General features: G+C 46.5%; 3 protein-coding genes across 3 annotated transcripts in view; all 3 read right to left on the minus strand.

The window, feature by feature from the left end:
* Window positions 1-2,900, minus strand: part of spire2 (spire-type actin nucleation factor 2) — a 13,868-nt gene extending 10,968 nt beyond the window's left edge. The window contains exon 1 of the mRNA XM_084017082.1: window positions 2,454-2,900. Coding sequence (XP_083873208.1) covers window positions 2,454-2,763 — 310 coding nt within the window. The 5' untranslated portion in view covers window positions 2,764-2,900. The remainder of the gene's footprint in view (window positions 1-2,453) is intronic.
* Window positions 2,901-5,091: 2,191 nt separating this feature from the next.
* Window positions 5,092-12,720, minus strand: chst6 (carbohydrate sulfotransferase 6). The gene is made up of 2 exons (XM_084018600.1): window positions 12,543-12,720; window positions 5,092-8,113 (listed from the first exon to the last, which is right to left on the minus strand). The coding sequence occupies exon 2, from the start codon at window positions 8,022-8,024 to the stop codon at window positions 6,831-6,833; it is 1,194 nt and encodes a 397-aa protein (XP_083874726.1). The 5' UTR covers window positions 8,025-8,113; window positions 12,543-12,720; the 3' UTR covers window positions 5,092-6,830.
* A 4,492-nt stretch (window positions 12,721-17,212) lies between these two features.
* tmem231 (transmembrane protein 231) overlaps window positions 17,213-20,000 on the minus strand; it is a 2,944-nt gene continuing 156 nt past the window's right edge. Inside the window, exons 1-7 of the mRNA XM_084017225.1 lie at window positions 19,733-20,000; window positions 19,483-19,649; window positions 18,965-19,093; window positions 18,340-18,483; window positions 17,879-17,960; window positions 17,701-17,806; window positions 17,213-17,593 (exon numbers count right to left, since the gene is read on the minus strand). The exon at window positions 19,733-20,000 is cut by the window's right edge and continues 156 nt beyond it. Of these exons, the coding sequence (XP_083873351.1) occupies window positions 17,431-17,593; window positions 17,701-17,806; window positions 17,879-17,960; window positions 18,340-18,483; window positions 18,965-19,093; window positions 19,483-19,649; window positions 19,733-19,871 (930 nt within the window). The 5' untranslated portion in view covers window positions 19,872-20,000 and the 3' untranslated portion in view covers window positions 17,213-17,430. The remainder of the gene's footprint in view (window positions 17,594-17,700; window positions 17,807-17,878; window positions 17,961-18,339; window positions 18,484-18,964; window positions 19,094-19,482; window positions 19,650-19,732) is intronic.

Consider the following 20,000-nt stretch of genomic DNA (forward strand, 5'->3'; position numbering starts at 1 on the left):
GTGTGTGTGTGTGTGCGACAGTAAAAAGCCTCCCCTTCATCCCGGCTCAGATGTCAGTAACGACGCTCCAGAGGCCTGAAACGCCTCCATCAGCAGCTCTCACTGCAGAGAAACCGGAGACGGACAGACGGAGGACACGGAGACGGACCAGACCGGACCAGACCAGACCAGACCAGACCGGACCAGACCGGACCGGACCATCACAGAGGAGACATCCTCCTCCCCGTCTCCAGCAGACTCGCTGTGTTTGAGAGAAACTCTCTATTGTGAGAGATGAGAACATAAAACCACTGCAAAACCGGCTGGACGGGTTCAGATAATGGGATCCGGCTCACACGGCGAAACCACCACATCTGATACCCGATCCGCCGTCGGGACCACTTTCCCACCGGCCCCAGGTCAGCAGACCCAGAGGAGGATGGGAGTCACAATGACCCACTTCAGATGGATCCAGATCCAGTAAGGGTGCCGCTCTGCCGCTTGTGTTCTGCCGCTCCGCCTCAGTCCAAATATGGTCACTTCCTTCTACTGGTTGCAAAATGCTGAAATGGAGGCTTCAAAACTCACAAACCGACGGGTGACATCACCATGACGACCACCACCTCTTGTTTACAGTGTGTTTATGTGACCTGAAGGCCTCCGTCACACCTGGACGAGTTCAAACTCCCTGCCTTCTGTCTAAAGAAGGAAAACACTTCCTCAAAATCGAGATACACAGCAACTGGACTTTGCCATCTGTTGCCATGGTAACCGTGTCTCCAAGACACCTTTAAAGGAGACCACAACAAGACAGGAGAGCAGCTTTATAAACGGAGCGTAGGGACAGAAACAAAGCAGGTTCATCAGCCGACTTCCTCTCCGGTTCACAGCTTCACGTCAAAGTCAAAACCGCTGTGATCCCAGTTCCACGCTCCCCGACGCTCCCCGACGCTCGCCGACGCTCGCCGACGCTCCCGTGTCAGAGCTGAACAGGAAACGCTTACAAGTCACATTTCCTTCAGTCTCGTGTTTTTAAAAAAACGCATCATCATCAAGTCTAAAACAAAAACAAAGCAGTCGACGTTCAGATGACGCCAGCGTTTTATCTGACAGGAGCGATGTGGATCAGGACTCGGAGACTTCCCTGCCGGTCTGAAGTGCTCTCTGTGAGTCACCTCAGCCTTCAGTCTTGTCCTGCAGACGTCTGGCAGACCGCAGACAGGAAGTGACGGAGTGATCTACGCCTCTGATCCGGTTCTACGAGGGACGACACCTCAAATATCGTTCACCTATTTAACTATAAATAATCAATTAATTAAGACTTTTCTATCAGAAGCCACACTTGCTTACATCAGCTAGAACCAACCACTCACATCATGACGTCCATCCATCAACCACTCAGAGGCAGGAGAAGGTGGTGAGCTCATCATTTCAACCGAAAAAATCTAATTATTAGGACTAACTGTTAACTGGGCCAGGCACCGGAAGGGGCGGGGCTTATCCTCTAAGTACCAAACAACAAAAGAAGCAACTTGAGGACTTTGAGTGGTTTCTTGTGACGTTCGGCGTCTTCGACGTTCAACTAAACACTATGTGGATTAAATATCCCTCCAATATTAGTCTGAATACAAAAACACAAGGTTCACTGGCTTTGAGTGGCCTTTGTTATATTTACTACTGGATCCTGGAGCAGGGTTTTTGGGGCCCAGCCCGCAGTGACGACATAAACACATTAGATTATGCAGCTACAAGCGAAATTCAAGTGGGAACGCTGCGTTGAATGTTTCGGGCTTCCGTCCACCGTTTTGGAGGCTGTCTGCACGGAGGGATGAAGCTGCTCTCCCATGAATAATTAATCATTTACCGGCAGATACAAGTCATCGTTGTTGGCTCCGGGAGCGCGACACACTTCTCTAACCCGGATCACAATACGGTTCAGGGTCATGTGGTTCTACTAAAAGAAAATCTAATAATAGTTCAAGGTCGATGGTGTTGGAAATATGATCCGCTGCTCGGGACGGGACGTGTATCTCCGGGATGCTCCTGCGCACCGAACTCCGTGCGGAAATCACATGATTTAACGTGGCGTTGGTTCTAGTTCAACGTTCCTATGTGATAAAACATGACTCCATATATTTCATGAGACATCAGTATAACACGTTAAATTCGGCGTCGATATAATCAGCCAATCAGCCGTGAGTTGAGTGTAAACATGAATATGAGTTACCTGCTGCCGCGGAGTGATTTGCCGGGGGAAAGTCACAGCGACCAGTTTAAGTAAAGTCGATATTTTACGGGTAAAAGAAGCCGGTTCGGACTGAACTTCAGGCCGAATGGAAAAGTGTCTCCTGGTATCTAAACCCCGTGTTGTATGGATGGCAGAGCGCTCATAACTTCTCACAACATGGACACGGTTAGAATGGTACTTCTTCATAGACTTGTGCCGCGGGAAGTTGGTGGCAGAACGTCCTTACCGTCATGCCGGGGCTCCGGCCGCAGTGACACGGTCCCGTCCCTCCGCAGGAGGATGGAGCCCGGGTCCGTCACCCGGCCGGCTCTCCCGGGCGGGCGCGGCACCCTCAAGCCGCTGCAGCACTGGTAGCACACCGCCCATGCCTGCTCCTCGTTGATGGGCTGCTCGTAGGACTTCAGCACCTCCTCCAGAGACAGTTCCCGGGGCTCGGCTAGGTCCCGGTCCCGGTCCCGCGCCTCCACGCGATCCGCGGGGGCGGTTACCCGCGACGAGTCCCCGTCCTCGGTGCTTCTGTTGCTGGATCTGGCCATGGCCGCGACGGCGTGGAGACCATTCTTCAGTCCTCAGGCAGCCGGCGGAGGGATTGTGTGGCGGCGGGTCCTGGTCTCTGGTCCTCTCTGGTCCTCCTCCTGAGGTCTAGCGCCGCAGCAGCGCCTCGTTACCACAACAGTGTTCAGCTAGCCGCACTCAGCGCTTCACTTCCGGTCACGGATTTTAGGAATAATGACGTCGTTAATCAACACGTTGAAAGTTGAAACTTTTTTTAGAGTAATATAAACACATACAGTTTAAAAGATGTAGACGTTATCGTCGTGACGTCACCCAGTGGTTTCTGTGGATAACGGTTTTGATGACTCGAGATTCGGTACTTCGCCCGTCGCCATCTTGGATTTCAGCCGTTACCATCTTGGATTTTATGCGCAACCAGTAAACGGAAACAGTTTTTAAGCGTTATTTCGTAAATAAGATTCAAACTGACAGTAAGTGTTGTACATATACAAATAAATAATATTAAAGCTACGGAAATAAATTAATAAAAAATAAGTATCATGTTCTGGCTTGGGGGATTTGTTTATCGTTTAGGTAATGAAATATATGAATATAGAAGTTCAATTTACTAACACATTTAGCTTCATAATTTAAGGTCAACTTTACAGCTAAGTGTTAAAGTCATCTTAGTAGCTAACTAGCATTGGTAGCATGGTAGCGACCTGTCAATCAGCAGGTAAGCCCCGCCCCCTAAAGCATCCCCTGCTTTCTGGTCTAGTGGACTCTAAATGGACCATAATGTACTAAATGAACATCATGCTGGATTGAAGAAGACTTGAAACTAGAGATTGAGACCATAAACTCATGTTTACAATGTTTACTGAGATAATACATCAAGAGAGAAGTAGGACCATTTTCTCATAGACTTCTATACAACCAGAGAGGAGTCGCCCCCTGGTGGCCAGCAGAGAGAAGTAGGACCATTTTCTCATAGACTTCTATACAACCAGAGAGGAGTCGCCCCCTGGTGGCCAGCAGAGAGAAGTAGGACCATTTTCTCATAGACGTCTATACAACCAGAGAGGAGTCGCCCCCTGGTGGCCAGCAGAGAGAAGTAGGACCATTTTCTCATAGACTTCTATACAACCAGAGAGGAGTCGCCCCCTGGTGGCCAGCAGAGAGAAGTAGGACCATTTTCTCATAGACTTCTATACAACCAGAGAGGAGTCGCCCCCTGGTGGCCAGCGGGGAGAAGTAGGACCATTTTCTCATACACTTCTATACAACCAGAGAGGAGTCGCCCCCTGGTGGCCAGCAGTGAGAATGACAAGTGAAGGATCTTCAGAACTGGAAGTCATCTTCTGAATCTAACACAGTAAAAGACAAATGTGTCATTAATTATTTTTTTTACTCATGTAACCAAATGAATACTGATTTATTTAGCAATATGTTGCAAATAACTGATCTTATCGTTTAAACAGAGTTGTAAACACACAAACGATCTCAATCTAATCGTTTATATTCTTTGGTTCAAACTTGATCACTGTCTGTTTAGCCCCTTTGCTTTTATTTTGAAAGTGAAGCCACTGCGCATCCGGTTCATTGTGGCGGACTTGACTCGGCCCGTTGGAGCATCGTTGAGGCTGTCGCATCGTCACCCACCTGCCGGAGAGGAGACGCAGTGCTTCTCCTCATGAAGCAGCAGCTCCAACACTGATGACATGTGATCAGAACGAGACGCGTGTTTGACTGCAGGTGTCGCACCTTCAACCAATCAGAACCTTCGAAACGGGACGGGGCGCAGCAGAAGCCAGGGAGGCCTCAGCCAAGAAAATATAATAAAATAAAATAATCATAATAATACATTCAAATATACAATTTATCATAAAAAATAAGGTAAAATCGAAATATTGTTTTATTATCATGATGTCAAGCCAGTAGCTGAAATAAAGCGGTTGACCGATATGTTTAAATACATTTTCTTAGTATAAGTTATCAAACAGTTTTGCAGCAATGCTTCAAACCTCTTATTTTGAAGGAAGAATCATCGCTGTTTCCTGGTTTAATGGTCTGCTGTGATCTGGTTGCAGCATCTTTTCTCCTCAGTCAGCAAACTGGTCCTAAAGGAAGAAAACACTTGACAACATCATTATTTATTTACCTTTCAGTTAATGTCTCATAATCTCAGAGGCCTCACGAGGAACTCTTCAAAGCTTTTTTTATCTCCTATATTTCTTTTATACATTTAAAACATTGACGGGGGCAGGATTTTAGAAGCAGTTTTGCTTTATCTGCTCTTTCTCAATGTATTCGATTTCTGGATGAAGCTGATGTTTGTATTTCTTTTCTTTTTCAGTATGTTGAATGCTTGAGATTCATAAATAAATAAAAATGAGAAGAACTCAGCTGTTCCAACGCATTGCAGGTGTCTCATTGTCTTCATCCAGTGTATTTGCTGCCACAAAGAGGGAATTTATTCATGTGCTATCATGTATTTATTTTTTTCTGACCCACACTTAAATATGTAAATATCTATAACAGTGGTATATTTCCTATATACTCATATATGGGAGAACAAACATAATAATAGCATGATAATACTTTCGGATGACTGTCAATCTACTAGAATTCTGTTTGTTAAAAACTTGTTCAAGAAAAAGAAATGTAAGTGTTCAGTTTCGGCCAGCAGATGGCGCCGTGACGTAAGTGATGAGACTCGGTTTACAACCAGTTCAACGTGACAGAATGGAAAACAGCCAGATGTTCCATGTAAATGTTTATTGCAGTCATTAGTACCATAAAGTTTCTGCTCCATAAGTTACCTTCATGTCGTATATAAAAATGAGAGCCAATGTCGGCCATGAAAAACCACTGACATCATCGTATAAGGCGCTGACATCATCTACTGACCCCTCCACACAACACTGACACATGAGAAAGAAAAAACTGGTTCATATTCTTCACATTTCCAGGGACTAAAACTGCCACTCTTCAGTTCCCAGAATCCTCGGCGTGTCGGCGCTCGTGTGTGTGCGTCTGATTTGCATCCAACGATAATCAGCTAAACACTGTTAGAGGAGAGACGTATGTTCTACTAAACACATTGTCTTCCTTAAAGGCAAAGAGGCTGCTGGGAAATCCATCAGCACGGCGGCACAGAGAGAACACAATGTCCTGGTGAACCTTCTTCAATATGTTCCATATGTTCTATAGGTTCCACATGTTCCAGACTCTCAGCCAGACTCTCTTTCAACACAGCAGACGCTCTACGTTGAACTTTAATCTATTGCTTCACTTGAGCAAGGTACCTCTCGGGCTTTTATTGTGAAAGGTAAGAAGGAAATGTTAAAATGAAAATATAAAAATAGAAAGAACATTTGTGACACTTTTTTCCACGTAGAAGTTCACAAACTACCGACAACAGTTAAAAGTGTGTCTTCACGTTGACGTGAGTCGAAGGTCAGGAGGCGGAGCCACGGCCACTTCTGTACGAAGAAAGCCCCGACGCAGCGGCGATGGTAACGTTAGCTTCGTACAAGAACAACACCTGTGGTTCCTCCGCCTCCCTCGCCTTGACGACTCCGCTAGGAGACAACTTTGTTAGTAGACGACGTTGCTAGTAGATGACTTCGTTGTCACAGCGTGAAAACACTGTCATTTAGCATGCTAGTGTTAGCTCGCTAACTAGCCAGCTGCTTAATGAGTTGACAGCTTAAAAAACACGCAGATCTGAAGAGAAACGCTACCGTAGACTAAACGCTTCATCCCTAATGATTGTTAAACTCCAACTCATCAACGACCAACCAATCAGAAAAGAACGACTCCTGTAAACAAACACAGATAAAGGTTACATAAGAACTACAGAACTACAACAGGATGTAGTAGAGTCACCGGACCGAGTTGTATAATTGCGATAACACGTGGTGACGTGTTTTCCAGGTTCATCTTCTGCATCAGCTCCTCTGTCTCTGTACGAAGAGTGTTGCCGTGGTTACCGTACAACATCATTCACATTTTAATCCTGTCCTCGTCATGAGCCGAAGCTTTGACCGGGACGTCGTTGCTCATCAGTCTGCGAGGACTTCCTGCAGCCCCGGGCACCGCCGCCTCAGTTTTTCGGACGCTCTGTTTTAGCCGCCAACCAGCTGAATCGGTACGGTTCCCGTGGCGACAGCAGATCTATGTCCAGCTTCTTCTGCTCCTTCTCGCTGTTCACCAGCCGGTAGCCGAGCAGCGTCATGGCACCCTTGCACACCTCCTGGATGCGCTTGACCTTGGCATGCGGCAGCGTGGTCCGCCACGCCTGCGACACGTCGGCGGCGTTGCGCGAGGTGATCTTGAACGCCTCCTTCTTGGAGCCTTTGCCCTTCCCGTGCGTCACACGGTAGATCCACTCCTCCAGCTCCGTGGTCATGTCCAGGCCCACAAAGTCGTACATGGCAGTGATCTCGGCGAGCGGGTTGCGGGCCACGTCCTCGTAACGGACCATCTTGTAGCGGCCTTTCAGGAACGGCGGCGGCTTCAGCATGGCGCGCTCGTTGATGCGCACGTGGCTGCGGCAGATCTCCTGCATGACCTGGTACTGCACCTCCGCCGGCGGGATGCTCCTCTGCTCCAGGACGATGGCGTTGTCGCTCATGAAGGCCTTGGCGGACGCCTCCCTGGACCGCACCACGGCCCGGGGGTCCCGGACCAGGTGGATGATGCGGAGGTCCAGGCTCGGGTCCTGCAGGAGCGGGTAGAGGGACTCCAGCTCGAAGAAGCGCACCTCCTTCAGCACCACGTGGCTGTAGGTGTCGCAGGCGTCCGCCACGCCCTGCAGGCCGCGGGCGTCACACGACCGCATGCACTGGGTCTGGTTGCTGAACTGGCTGCGTGGCGTGAGGGGGCAAGCGGGCAGCGAGCACAATGCTCTGCTGTGACTCCACATGAACAGGGAGGAGACGTTGTGCTGCTCCGGCAGGTAGGCCTCCATCACCGACATGTCGCACTGGAAGACGCTGCGGAGCAGATCCCTCACCGCCATCCGCAGCGCCCGCGCGCCCGGCCGCTGCAGCTTGGTCCACACGTGCCACGCCGGCTCCATGAGGTAGAAGGCCGACGGGTGCTGGCTGAACACCTGACCCACGAAGGAGGAACCCGACCGCCACGACGACAGCAGCAGGACGTGGACCTTGCCGTTGGTGGGGGCGGGGCCACAGGGGCCCAGCTGGACGTACCAGCCGCAGAACAGTACCACCGCTGCCCCCTGCAGGATCACCAGGAAGATCATGGTGCTGAGGTTCACTCTGCAGCGGGGCATGATGGCCGAGGGTCGCCGCTGCTCTCCGGGGGATCGGTGTGATGGATCTCTCGCTCTTTGTTCGTCCTCTGAGGAAGTGGGTGTGGCCTCTGAGAGAGAGAGAGAGAAAAGAAAAATTTGAACAATCTTCCTCACAAATCACCACTTACGAACGCTGATAGGGCTGGGATTCATATATTTATAGAACATATTTTAAGTAACTCTGTGGAACCACTAGGGGTCCCGGACCCCCTGTTGAAGAACTCAGCGACCTGTCAATCAGCAGGTAAGCCCCGCCCCCTAAAGCATGCCCTGATTTCTGGTCTGGTGGACTCTAAATGGACCATAATGTACTAAATGAACATCATGCTGGATTGAAGAAGACTTGAAACTAGAGATTGAGACATAAACTGTTTGTTCATGCCTCCTGCTGTTGTGTAGTTGTTCTATTGTGTCTATTGCGTAGGTATCAGGTGGTATTGTACTGCAGAAACAAATTTCCTCCTCGGGGGACAATAAAGTCTAAAAGGAGAGCAGAAACAAAGAGAGGGATTTTGGGATCCAGTCCCTGACGTCATTTGTTGTGCTTATTGAACAAGTCGTGACAAGAGCTCCTCACCCTGAGACCCTCCGGATACAAAGGATTAACCCCAGACCCCCGTCCTGACAGGACCGCCTCTCAACGGCTGCTGGATGTCACACTGTCCAGGTTCCACTCATCCATCTACGCCGGCCGAGAAGCCGGCTAATCATTGAAAAGCTTTTATCTGATTGCATCGGCTCTTCTGCAAACACAGGAACTTCACACAAGTCCACCGGAGCGCTGACTGATGGTGTTGGGGAATTTCCATCTTCGTAATAATCGTAAACGTCGTGGCAGTCATAAATGGACCTTAAAGAATGAATCAGACAAAATACATTGTAAATGTATGTATTCTTTATTCAGGCAGGTATTACATGTTTCACTAAAAAGTTAGTTTTTTCTGTGACGCATATTTCTTGTTTCGATTTCTATTTGTTCCAAAATGTAAAGTGATTCCTGGATGTTTTAGTGCCATTTAAAGAGTTTTAAGCAGATTTTGATGATGACGGTGACACAAGTCGGGCTGCAGGTTAAGGCTGTTCTGATCAGAATCAGAGAGATCAACGATCAAACTATTTAGAACCAATATCAGCTGATGTAGCCGTAACCTGATCAATGCAGCATAAACCTCAGTAACGCAGACATAAAATAGAATAGAAGACATTTACAACGCAGACATCAAACTTCAAGCTCAGTGAGTCTGTGGAGATCGGAGGAAAAGTTAAGAGACTCTGAACGTCCCAACTAAAAACTATCAGCTTTTTAAGGCAACAAAAGACGGAAACACAGAGTTTCCATCCTTCTGAGCTCTGCTGTTCCACTATAGAGACACTGACCTCAGATGGCGTCTGCTGGTCACTACAACATCAACACAGCATCGTAGAAAGAGCAGCGTCTGGATTTATGGCGGTCTGAGAATCATACCCGTTTATAAATACCTGGATAATGGCACCCAAGCCTGCTCTGAACCTCTGGGACACGTCCACGTCCTCATGACTTGCTAGGTTACTGTAAGTCCGATAGGTGGGTGTGGCAGAGATCCCTAGGGACTGGTTCCAGTTAATGGGCAGTTTCAAATAACTTCCTATGCCCTTGAAACGTGGATTGCTCAACAGTCTGGCCACCAGCAGGAAGTCAATGTGGACGTATGGAGGAATCAGACCTGTGATCTCTCAGCGGGGAGAGTTTCTATCCTCATTGTTAAACTTCTTCTATTTGTCCTTGTGTTCTCCATTACGTTGCTCCGTACAAACAGGTACAGGGTCATTACTCACTCATGAGAAGTTCAAAAGTATGAAAATCTGCATGAATCTCATTTCTTCCTGTTTTATTACATTGAATCAGTAACTAAACGTCGCCCACATGCTGCAGGTAAACAAGCCCCTCCCTGTTGTTGCAGAGACCAGGATCCCCCCCAGCAATGACGGCTGGTTGCCCAATAAAACACCACTGTCTGAGCTCAGTGGGAAGCTGGTGAGGGATCACGTTTTTGTTGTCCATTAATGCCATAAAGCTTCAGAATAGTAGACAAAGGTTCATTTTTAAACCAGATTAAGTCGTAGTTTAACTCTAAACTTAAAAAAATTAATGGAACTCTGTTCCACCAAAACGTATACTCCAATTTAAATTGGATCCAGAATTAACATTAAACTTAAACATTTTTGAGTTGATTCATTTTTATTTAGCTGAATTTCAACAAGGAACAAAGAACCTCTTCAGGAGCCAAAACAGGAAGTCTGATCTTATCAGGAGGATCAGACCGTTGTGGTCTTGCTATCTGAGCTGAACATATTTAGCCAATGCCCAGACGAGCAGCATCTCCACATCCAACAGAAACACATCAAAAACCTCTACCTCCAAGGAACCTCTACCTGCAAGGAACCACTACTGGTAAGGAACCTCTACATAAAGGAACCTCTACCTGTAACAAACCTCTCCCTAAAGGAAACTCTACTGGTAAGGAACCTCTACATAAAGGAACCTCTACCTGTAACAAACCTCTCCCTAAAGGAAACTCTACTGTTAAGGAACCTCTACATAAAGGAACCTCTACCTGTAAGGAACCTCTACCTGCAAGGAACCTCTACTGGTAAGGAACCTCTACATAAAGGAACCTCTACCTGTAAGGAACCTCTACCTAAAGGAACCTCCACCGGTAAGGAACCTCTACAAGGAACCTCTACCTGTAAGGAACCTCTACTGGTAAGGAACCTCTACATAAAGGAACCTCTACCTGTAAGGAACCTCTACCAGTAATTAACCTCTACCTAAAGGAACCTCCACCAGTAAGGAACCTCTACAAGGAACCCCTACCTGTAAGGAACCTCTACCTAAAGGAACCTCCACCGGTAAGGAACCTCTACAAGGAACCTCTACCTGTAAGGAACCTCTACTGGTAAGGAACCTCTACATAAAGGAACCTCTACCTGTAAGGAACCTCTACCAGTAATTAACCTCTACCTAAAGGAACCTCCACCAGTAAGGAACCTCTACAAGGAACCCCTACCTGTAAGGAACCTCTACCTAAAGGAACCTCTACAAGGAACCTCTACCAGTAAGGAACCTCTACCTAAAGGAACCTCCACCGGTAAGGATACTCTACCTAAAGGAACCTCTACAAGGAACCTCTACCAGTAAGGAACCTCTACCTAAAGGAACCTCCACCAGTAAGGAACCTCTACCTAAAGGAACCTCTACAAGGAACCTCTACCAGTAAGGAACCTCTACCTAAAGGAACCTCCACCGGCAAGGAACCTCTACCTACAAGGAACCTCTACCTGCAAGGTACCTCTACCTGTAAGGAACCTCTACCAGTAAGGAACCCCTGGCGTTGCAGCGCTACAGGCTCATGTTTTTGGAGATCTCAGCTGTGGAGGAACAACAAGCCGGAGCTCCTCAGGAGGGTTTCAGGGTGTCGGGCAGCTGCGTGGATCTCCGTGAGAGGATAAATAGGAGGATAAATAATCAAAGTTCACACAGCTGCCCACTTTGTCAACTCGCTGAAGGAAGGATGCTGACGCTTAATTGTGCTGAGCAAACATTTCACAGCAATGTGGTTGACATTATAAAGTTGAAATAATTACTGTAAACATTCGGGCTGGGCTTTATACCATCTGTCTGCCCTTTCATCAGGGATCCGGTTCAAAAACCCTCACCATATTTCCTTCAGCGGGATGATAATCAACATAAAATAAATGTTTTAATTTATTCATACTTCATATTATTCATACGCAGGGAGAACTTATCATCTTTTTTAGAATGAATGAATGAAATTCACCAAAATAAAGTTTATTTTCTGAGTCACAATAATAAATATTAGTTTCTAAACAGAATGTAAAGAGATTCCAGAATGATTTAAACATTATAATTATCTGGATTAATCATCACTTATCTATATAATCCATATCAGAAAAGTAATCCCAATCACATTTGAATACTTGATAATAATAATAATAATAATAATAATAATAATAATAATAATAATAATAATGATAATAATAATTCAGTCGTGGAGGTCTATGGACCCACGTTACCTCCATGACTGAGTGCTACATTCCGGTGGTCTACTCGCAGGTCCGGGGCTCCACCTGGAAGAGGACTTTAGTGGGGGGTCCAGGAGGATCCATCATGTGGGTTTATTTCTAGATTACATTGGATTACCACAGTTCTCCCAATGAACCCTACAGACCCGGACTACGGAGCCGGACTGGGTGGGATTAGGGCTGTGGAGCCCCCTCTGTCCGGGTAACAAACCCCGGGTTCGGTCGAAGTGAAGGGAACTTTCTGCCCGAGTCGGACCACCGACGTCCCGCTGGTTCCCGCACGTGTCCCGCTTGTTTTGGCCCCAAACAGGCGGATCCGGTCTCGGGATTTTGGTCCCGAAGAAGAGCAGAAGTTGAAGCAGCTCGTTTCCACGGAGAGTACAGAGAGGAAACACGGAGGCGGACTTGTCTTACCTCCAGTTCTGTTGTGGGTCTCGCTGCCTGGCGACGGAGCCGGTGCGCGGCTCTCTCCGGTCCCAGCAGCTCCGGTCGTCGGTGCCCCCCCCCCGGTCCTCGGTGCTGCCGTCCCCGCCCCTCGGTGCTCGGTGCTCGGCCAGCTGCTGCTGGCTACGTCCGCTGTCCGGCGGGTACAGAGCAGCGCTGTGTTGAGACGTGGCCAGGGACTCTGCGGGGCTGACTGGCAGCGGGGCTGGGCGGGGGCTGCTGGAGGGGGGGGGGGGGGGGGCGGGACCAGAGCCAGGATTCCTGGTCCGGGAACAGGCTCGGCAGCGGTAGCTTTCTTACATCTGCTGATTCAAAGGAAAGTTTACAAAGGAAACATTTACCCTGCTGCCAATTATTAATCTGTCCATTAATCAATAACTATTTATAAGTAATAAATATTGTTTTACTGTAGGACCTCAAATCTGGAATGAACGCGAGAGTTATGAGTGTAGCTGTAAAGTGTTATGGTGGATTAGCCAAACCCTGAAATTCACGGACATAGACATATACTGACATATACCATCAGTGGCGCCGCCAGCCGGAATCCAGTACGCACTGTGCGTACTTTTTTTGAAGGTGACATTTTTTTTTTGGATGGTGCTGAACCGGGGCCGGATTGGAAGATTCAGCGGGCTAGATATTTAAATTATGCAAATCAGCGGGTGACACCAAACAACGTCTGCCCAAGCAAGTCAGAGCTTTTCTTTCTCTCACACCTGGAGAGACGCAGCCGCATTTGAGAGGACGATCGCGTGTGTGCGCAATTACGCATAGCGTGTGTTGGCCCCTCTCCACTACACAATACAGCTCGGCTCTAGTCTCGTCACCTCTCTGCTGCTGAGCACTGTGGGCCGAGCCGATGCATGTCTCTCTCCCCGGGCCGGCAGAGTTATCATACCGTACTGTGCGTGCGTGTCCAAGCGTGTGTGTGCGTGCGTGGAGTGCTCACAAGCGTGCGCTTGTGTTTAGGTCGGGGATGGAGGGCACAAAAAACTATTTGCACCGGGGCCTATCACCATGATATACACTACTGATTCACTGATACTGAAAACATTAGATTCTGTCTTAAAAAAGTATTTTTCCATTTGTTGTTGTATTTGCCGTTTCTGTGCGTACATTGAAATTGAATCCTGGCGGCGCCACTGTATACCATCATATACAGAAATATACCAGCATATACCATCATATACAGAAATATACCAGCATATACCATCATATACAGAAATATACCAACATATACCATCATATACAGAAATATACCAACATATACCATCATATACAGAAATATACCAACATATACCATCATATACAGAAATATACCAACATATACCATCATATACGGAAATATACCAACATATACCATCATATAGAGAAATATAACGACTTACACCATCATATACAGAAATATACCAGTGTATACCATCATATAGGCCTACAGAAATATACCAACATATACCATCATATACAGAAATATACCAGCATATACCATCATATACAGAAATATACCAGCATATACCATCATATACAGAAATATACCAGCATATACCATCATATACAGAAATATACCAACATATACCATCATATACAGAAATATACCAACGTATACCATCATATACAGAAATATACCAGCATATACCATCATATACAGAAATATACCAGCATATACCATCATATACAGAAATATACCAACATATACCATCATATACAGAAATATACCAACATATACCATCATATACAGAAATATACCAGTGTATACCATCATATACAGAAATATACCAGCATATACCATCATATACAGAAATATACCAGCATATACCATCATATACAGAAATATACCAGCATATACCATCATATACAGAAATATACCAACATATACCATCATATACAGAAATATACCAACATATACCATCATATACGGAAATATACCAACGTATACCATCATATACAGAAATATACCAACGTATACCATCATATACAGAAATATACCAGTGTATACCATCATATACAGAAATATACCAGTGTATACCATCATATACAGAAATATACCAGTGTATACCATCATATACAGAAATATACCAACATATACCATCATATACAGAAATATACCAACATATACCATCATATACAGAAATATACCAGTGTATACCATCATATACAGAAATATACCAGTGTATACCATCATATACAGAAATATACCAACGTATACCATCATATACAGAAATATACCAACATATACCATCATATACAGAAATATACCAACATATACCATCATATACAGAAATATACCAACGTATACCATCATATACAGAAATATAGCAACATATACCATCATATACGGAAATATACCAATACCGGTGTTTCCCACCGTATATTGAAATATACCGACGTATACCATCCTATAGGGACATATACCGTCCTTTACCCTGGTTTCCCTCATACCACAGTGAAATGTCAGCGAGGCATGGAGTAACAGCCCAGTTGATGCTTGCATGAGTAAAGGTCTCCGTACAAAGGTTAGCACGTTACGACTGTATGTGATGTAAACGGGCGTGAACGCTACGAGGGAATGTGATGGCCAGACATCCAGTTAACACTCCCCACTTCCTCCATGAAACACATGAGACTTTCACTTCATGTCATCGTGGTAGACTACTGTACGGGATCTACCACAGGGGATCTACTTTACGCTCCTGGCTCAACCAATGTCATGAAAGCTTGGTGTGCCGTGGAGAAGGAAGTATTATGTGATTATTAATAGATATTACTTGGATAACTGCTCACAGTACACGTGGAGGTGCTGCTATAAAGGCCATAAAACCAGCTGTTATCCCATTGGTTGCACTTTGAAAGGTGGCGGTACGAGGTGAGATTATTGGTTACTGCTTTCCACCGTACCGGCCCCTCCTGGCAGAGCCAGCCCCCCGGAGTGGTCTCACCAACACAGATACCCATCGATGTGGATCCTTTAGTCCTCCCAGGCCTCGGTGAATGAACTACAACGCAGAGCTATCGATCACAAGTTTTATCCAGAGAAAAAAAATAACACTGAAACCCTGAGGATGCATCTGGTTCCTGTATAAACCGGACTCATATCCTGTTCTTCTCCAAGCCAAAGCTCTCTGGTCACCAGTACAGGCCGATTGGAGGAGAGAGAGGAGTGGAGGTGGGTGAGTCCGCCTTAGGGCACTGATGTGGACTCAGTTTGGAACAACCAGAAGAGCAGTAATCCACTTTCTCCAGAGTCACATTCAAGCACTTTCCAAGCATGTCCTTCTTTTCTCTGTTCTATCATAGATGTCATCACATAGAACACACATTTCAAGACCTTTATTCTGCATCCAAACGTTGAAAACACCACACTAAAATGTTTTCAAGGATATCCAGTACCCGTACCAACCTCACCGACTGGTTCAAGTGGAGCCGAAATAAAACAAAAATGCCCTTTTAAACTTTTTCAAACTTCTTGTTTTAAAAACCCAACAGAACAACTTCTATGTGGACTCTGAATCTGCTGCAGGAAACAGGGTGTGACTCCCAACGAGCCGTCTGGTCCAACCCAATGACTTAAATGAGCTAATACAGTGGTCCTGGTCCAGGTCCCACACACACACACACACACACACACACACACACACACACACACACACACACACACACACACACACACACACACACACACACACACACACACACACACACACACACACACACACACCTCGTCGTGGGCATGTAGATGAACACACATCTCCCGGGGCGGTGAGTCAGAGGAAAATTAAAACCATGACTCCGGCCTCGAGAGTCCTGAACATTAGATTTGCACATCATCAAAAATAGAGAAATAAAGCAGATTATAGAAGACGTGGATGTGTATCACGGTATCTTTTCTTCCAGGTGTGATCAATAAATTGCTTGTACCTCAATCCTACATATCAATATATCAGTCGATAGGCGTGGGCAGTATTACAGTACTACAGTACTATGGTATTACAGTAGACCAGGTATTTGTAAGATGCATATGCCTTGGGCAGTTCTACAGTGTTAGAGTACTACAGTACTACAGAACTACAGTACTACAGTATTACAGTACTACAGTATAATAGTACTACGGTACTACAGTATTACGTTATTAGGGTATATAGTTTTTAGAAAACCCAACAAACAATGTCTCTGTGGTGGAACAGCTGAGCCCAGAAAGACGGAGACTCAGTCTTTCCGTCTTGTTGCCTTAAAAAGCTGATTGATAGTCCTTCGACCTCCACAGAACTACTACTACTACTACTACTACTACTACTACTACTACTACTACTACTACTACTCTACATTCTGAAGTTACATCCTCCAGATTTGTCTTATTAATGTCTTTTAATGTATATATTCGCCACAGAGTCGGCGGCAGTGCTTCCTGTCGGAGTTTCAAAGATCTCAGTGAAAGATTAGGTTGTTTCTACCGTCAGCTGTTTTCTGTTACAGTGGAAACGTCATCAGTCACATGGTAACAACTAGAAAGCACTGAGAGCTCGAACACCTAGAACTGCACCAATGTTTGCATTTCTGAAGAAGAGAAACCGTTCCAGTTACATACAACTGAATATTCTCACTTGTTATTCAAAGATGAAATAAATGGCTGAAGAGGAAACGTGTTAAAAAGGTACAAATACTTTATTATCCATCACCTAAAACTATGTACAACAGAATCAAACGAATGAGCTCATTTTTCAGAAACAGAAATAGTTGAATATAGAAAAATCTCCTTTAAAATGTGGCTTAACATAAGAGTAGAAGAAGAAATGCAGGGACCTGGTGTACTTCCTGGAGCCGAGGGCCTGCTTGGGAACCGGTCCAGGAGGTCACCTGGAGGTCACGACAGGTGGGGTTTCCCCACGGGAACGGGAACGGTGGCGAGCACCTGGTTCTGGAAAACAAATCTCTTGACGCGCTCGAAGACCCAGAGGAAGACGACGAGGACGCTGACGTACTGAATCCAGGCAAATTTGATGGTTTCCCAGAAGCCCGGGCGATAGGTGGCAGGAGGTCAAGGTGGAAGTGACATAAAAAAAGTGTAATGTATTGTTTACAGGTTGAAGATTTCTAAAAAAGATCACACCTTCCTGCGTTTCCTGAAGGATATCTGATGACCTCCACGGGGTACCGGATCTCAGCATTCAGCTGGAAGGGAGAGTCGGCAGCTCGACCCACAGTCCAGACCGGCATGGGACAGGCCAGCACGGTGGTCACTGTGGGGGGTGGGGGGGGGGGATTAGTCTCACAGTATATCTAAAGAACTCAATCAGGCCTTTTCAACTTACAGTTTCGGTCCTGGTAGCTCCTGATGATGTTGTCGAGGTCATACGCGCTGGCAAAGGGACTGGAGCCGTCGACCACGGAGACCTGGCAGCGACGAGGAGACACACCCTCACCTCAGGACTCAATGTGATCAATTCATCTTAACGTCCCAAAAGAATATTCTATTCTAGTCCTGCTAATAGATCCCTGAAACACACAGAAACGGTAGTCCAGTCTACGAGTCTCCAGTCTACGAGTCTCCAGTCTACGAGTCTCCTCGGCTCACCTACATCCCTCACAGGTCACCTCATCCATCCCATCATGATGACTCAGCATTCCTGAGTCATCGTTTACCCTTCAAAGCTTCACCTTCATATAGTCCTCTACCATCATATCTGGATGGATGGTGGACGGACAGACAGACAGACAGGCAGGCAGACAGACAGACAGACAGACAGACAGACAGACAGACAGGCGTCCTCACGTTGTAGGCGTCGTAGAGGCCGCGGTGAGGCAGCGGCGTCCTCTGCAGCAGCTTCAGGTCTCCACTCAGCAGCAGCTTGGCCCCGGGGACAGCAGACGAGTGCTGCACGTAGACCAGACTCTGCATCACCACGGTGGACATCCGCTGGAAACACACACACACACACACACACACACCATGATGATGTGCTACCAACCACATAATGATATCATCTCCGACGTGATGAGATCAGTCAGTAACGTGTAGAATGTGACGGGCTCGTCTGGTGAAACGGGACATCCTCCTGCTGACATCAGAGCCCAGTCGTCTGGTTGTCGCTCCTCATTATTCCTGCTTATTTTCATACGTTATTGGTTTTAACCTCTTTACTAGTTTTGATTCACTTCTCTTAGAAATTCTAACTGGTTGCTTTCTGATTTTGATTATTTTACATTTTGATTCCACCTTCATTATGGTTTTCATTATTGGTAATTATTAAATGACTAAAACTGTTGGTATAAAATGTTTTCTATAAATACAGTGTGCTTTGTAATTAACACCTGCCATCAGGTGGAGGACAGCTTTATAACTGGACTTGTGATGGTTTTAATCCCAGACATGGACACGCTGTGAGACTCGTACGTACAGAGAGCTTGTAACTGAAGGTGAGCAGCAGCTGGACACTGTAGACCTGCTCCACGGGTTTCAGGGGCAGCTGCAGCTGGAAGACCAGGAGGTCCAGCTTCCCATCCTGGTTCTGGTCCTCTTCTCTCACCTGCAGGGAAAAGACAAACAACACAATCAAATCATCTGAAATAAAATAAATCAGAATGTCTTCCTGTATAGATGAAGGATACATGTATTTGTGTTTTTTAAACCAGGCTGTATTTTCCATTTGTCTACCATAATAATAATAATAATAATAATAATAATAATAATAATAATACATTAATAATAATTAAAAAAAAAAAACACTGTGAAAAAGGGGGGGGGGGGGGCAATATTCTGAGAACAGAATCCTCGTTTCTCTGGATATTGCCCCTCTCTCCTCCGTTTTTTAATACGCTAGAATTAGACAGCGTCTTAAACAGAGACTGCCCATGGTGGTGGACTACACATCCCAGCTCTAGCATGGTCGCTGGTCTGAGTTTTACTGGTTCTCACTGAGACGGCGGGGATCCGGAGGTTGGACCCGAGCATGCGGTTCAGGTGTGGGAAGGTGCTCCAGGCCACGTAGTCCCCCTGGGTGCTGGTCGCTGCCACCAGCAGGGTCTGGTACTGGAACCGGACGGCCGGCTGCTCCTCATAGCTGTTCCTCTTCAGCCAGAAACCTACAACGAACAAACATGGCGACGTTCACACACACACGCAAACAACATGTAGCATCGGTACGAAGAGCCGGGGGCTCCGTTACCGTGGCTCCGGTAGGCAACGAGCAAGGGCGGGATGTAGGTCAGACCCAGGACCAGCACCACGAACACGGTGGCTTTAGTGCAGACGCTGGTTCTGTACCGGATCAGAGCCGGGTGAGAGTAGACGTCATAGAAAGCCATCAGTAGTAGTTAGCACGCCGGCTAACTAGCTAGCTAGGCTAGGCTAACGTCCAAGCTACGCTACGTGGACGGTTAACGGGAGGCAACAACGGTCCTCGGGACTAACGGACGCCGGACAACCGACGCTGA

This window comes from Eutrigla gurnardus (assembly GCF_963514095.1).
Source record: "Eutrigla gurnardus genome assembly, chromosome: 9".
Lineage (NCBI taxonomy): Eukaryota > Metazoa > Chordata > Actinopteri > Perciformes > Triglidae > Eutrigla > Eutrigla gurnardus.

Excerpts from the sequence above, each read along its gene's own strand:
- chst6 (XM_084018600.1), bottom strand. The coding sequence starts at position 8,024 with ATGCCCCGCTGCAGAGTGAACCTCAGCACCATGATCTTCCTGGTGATC.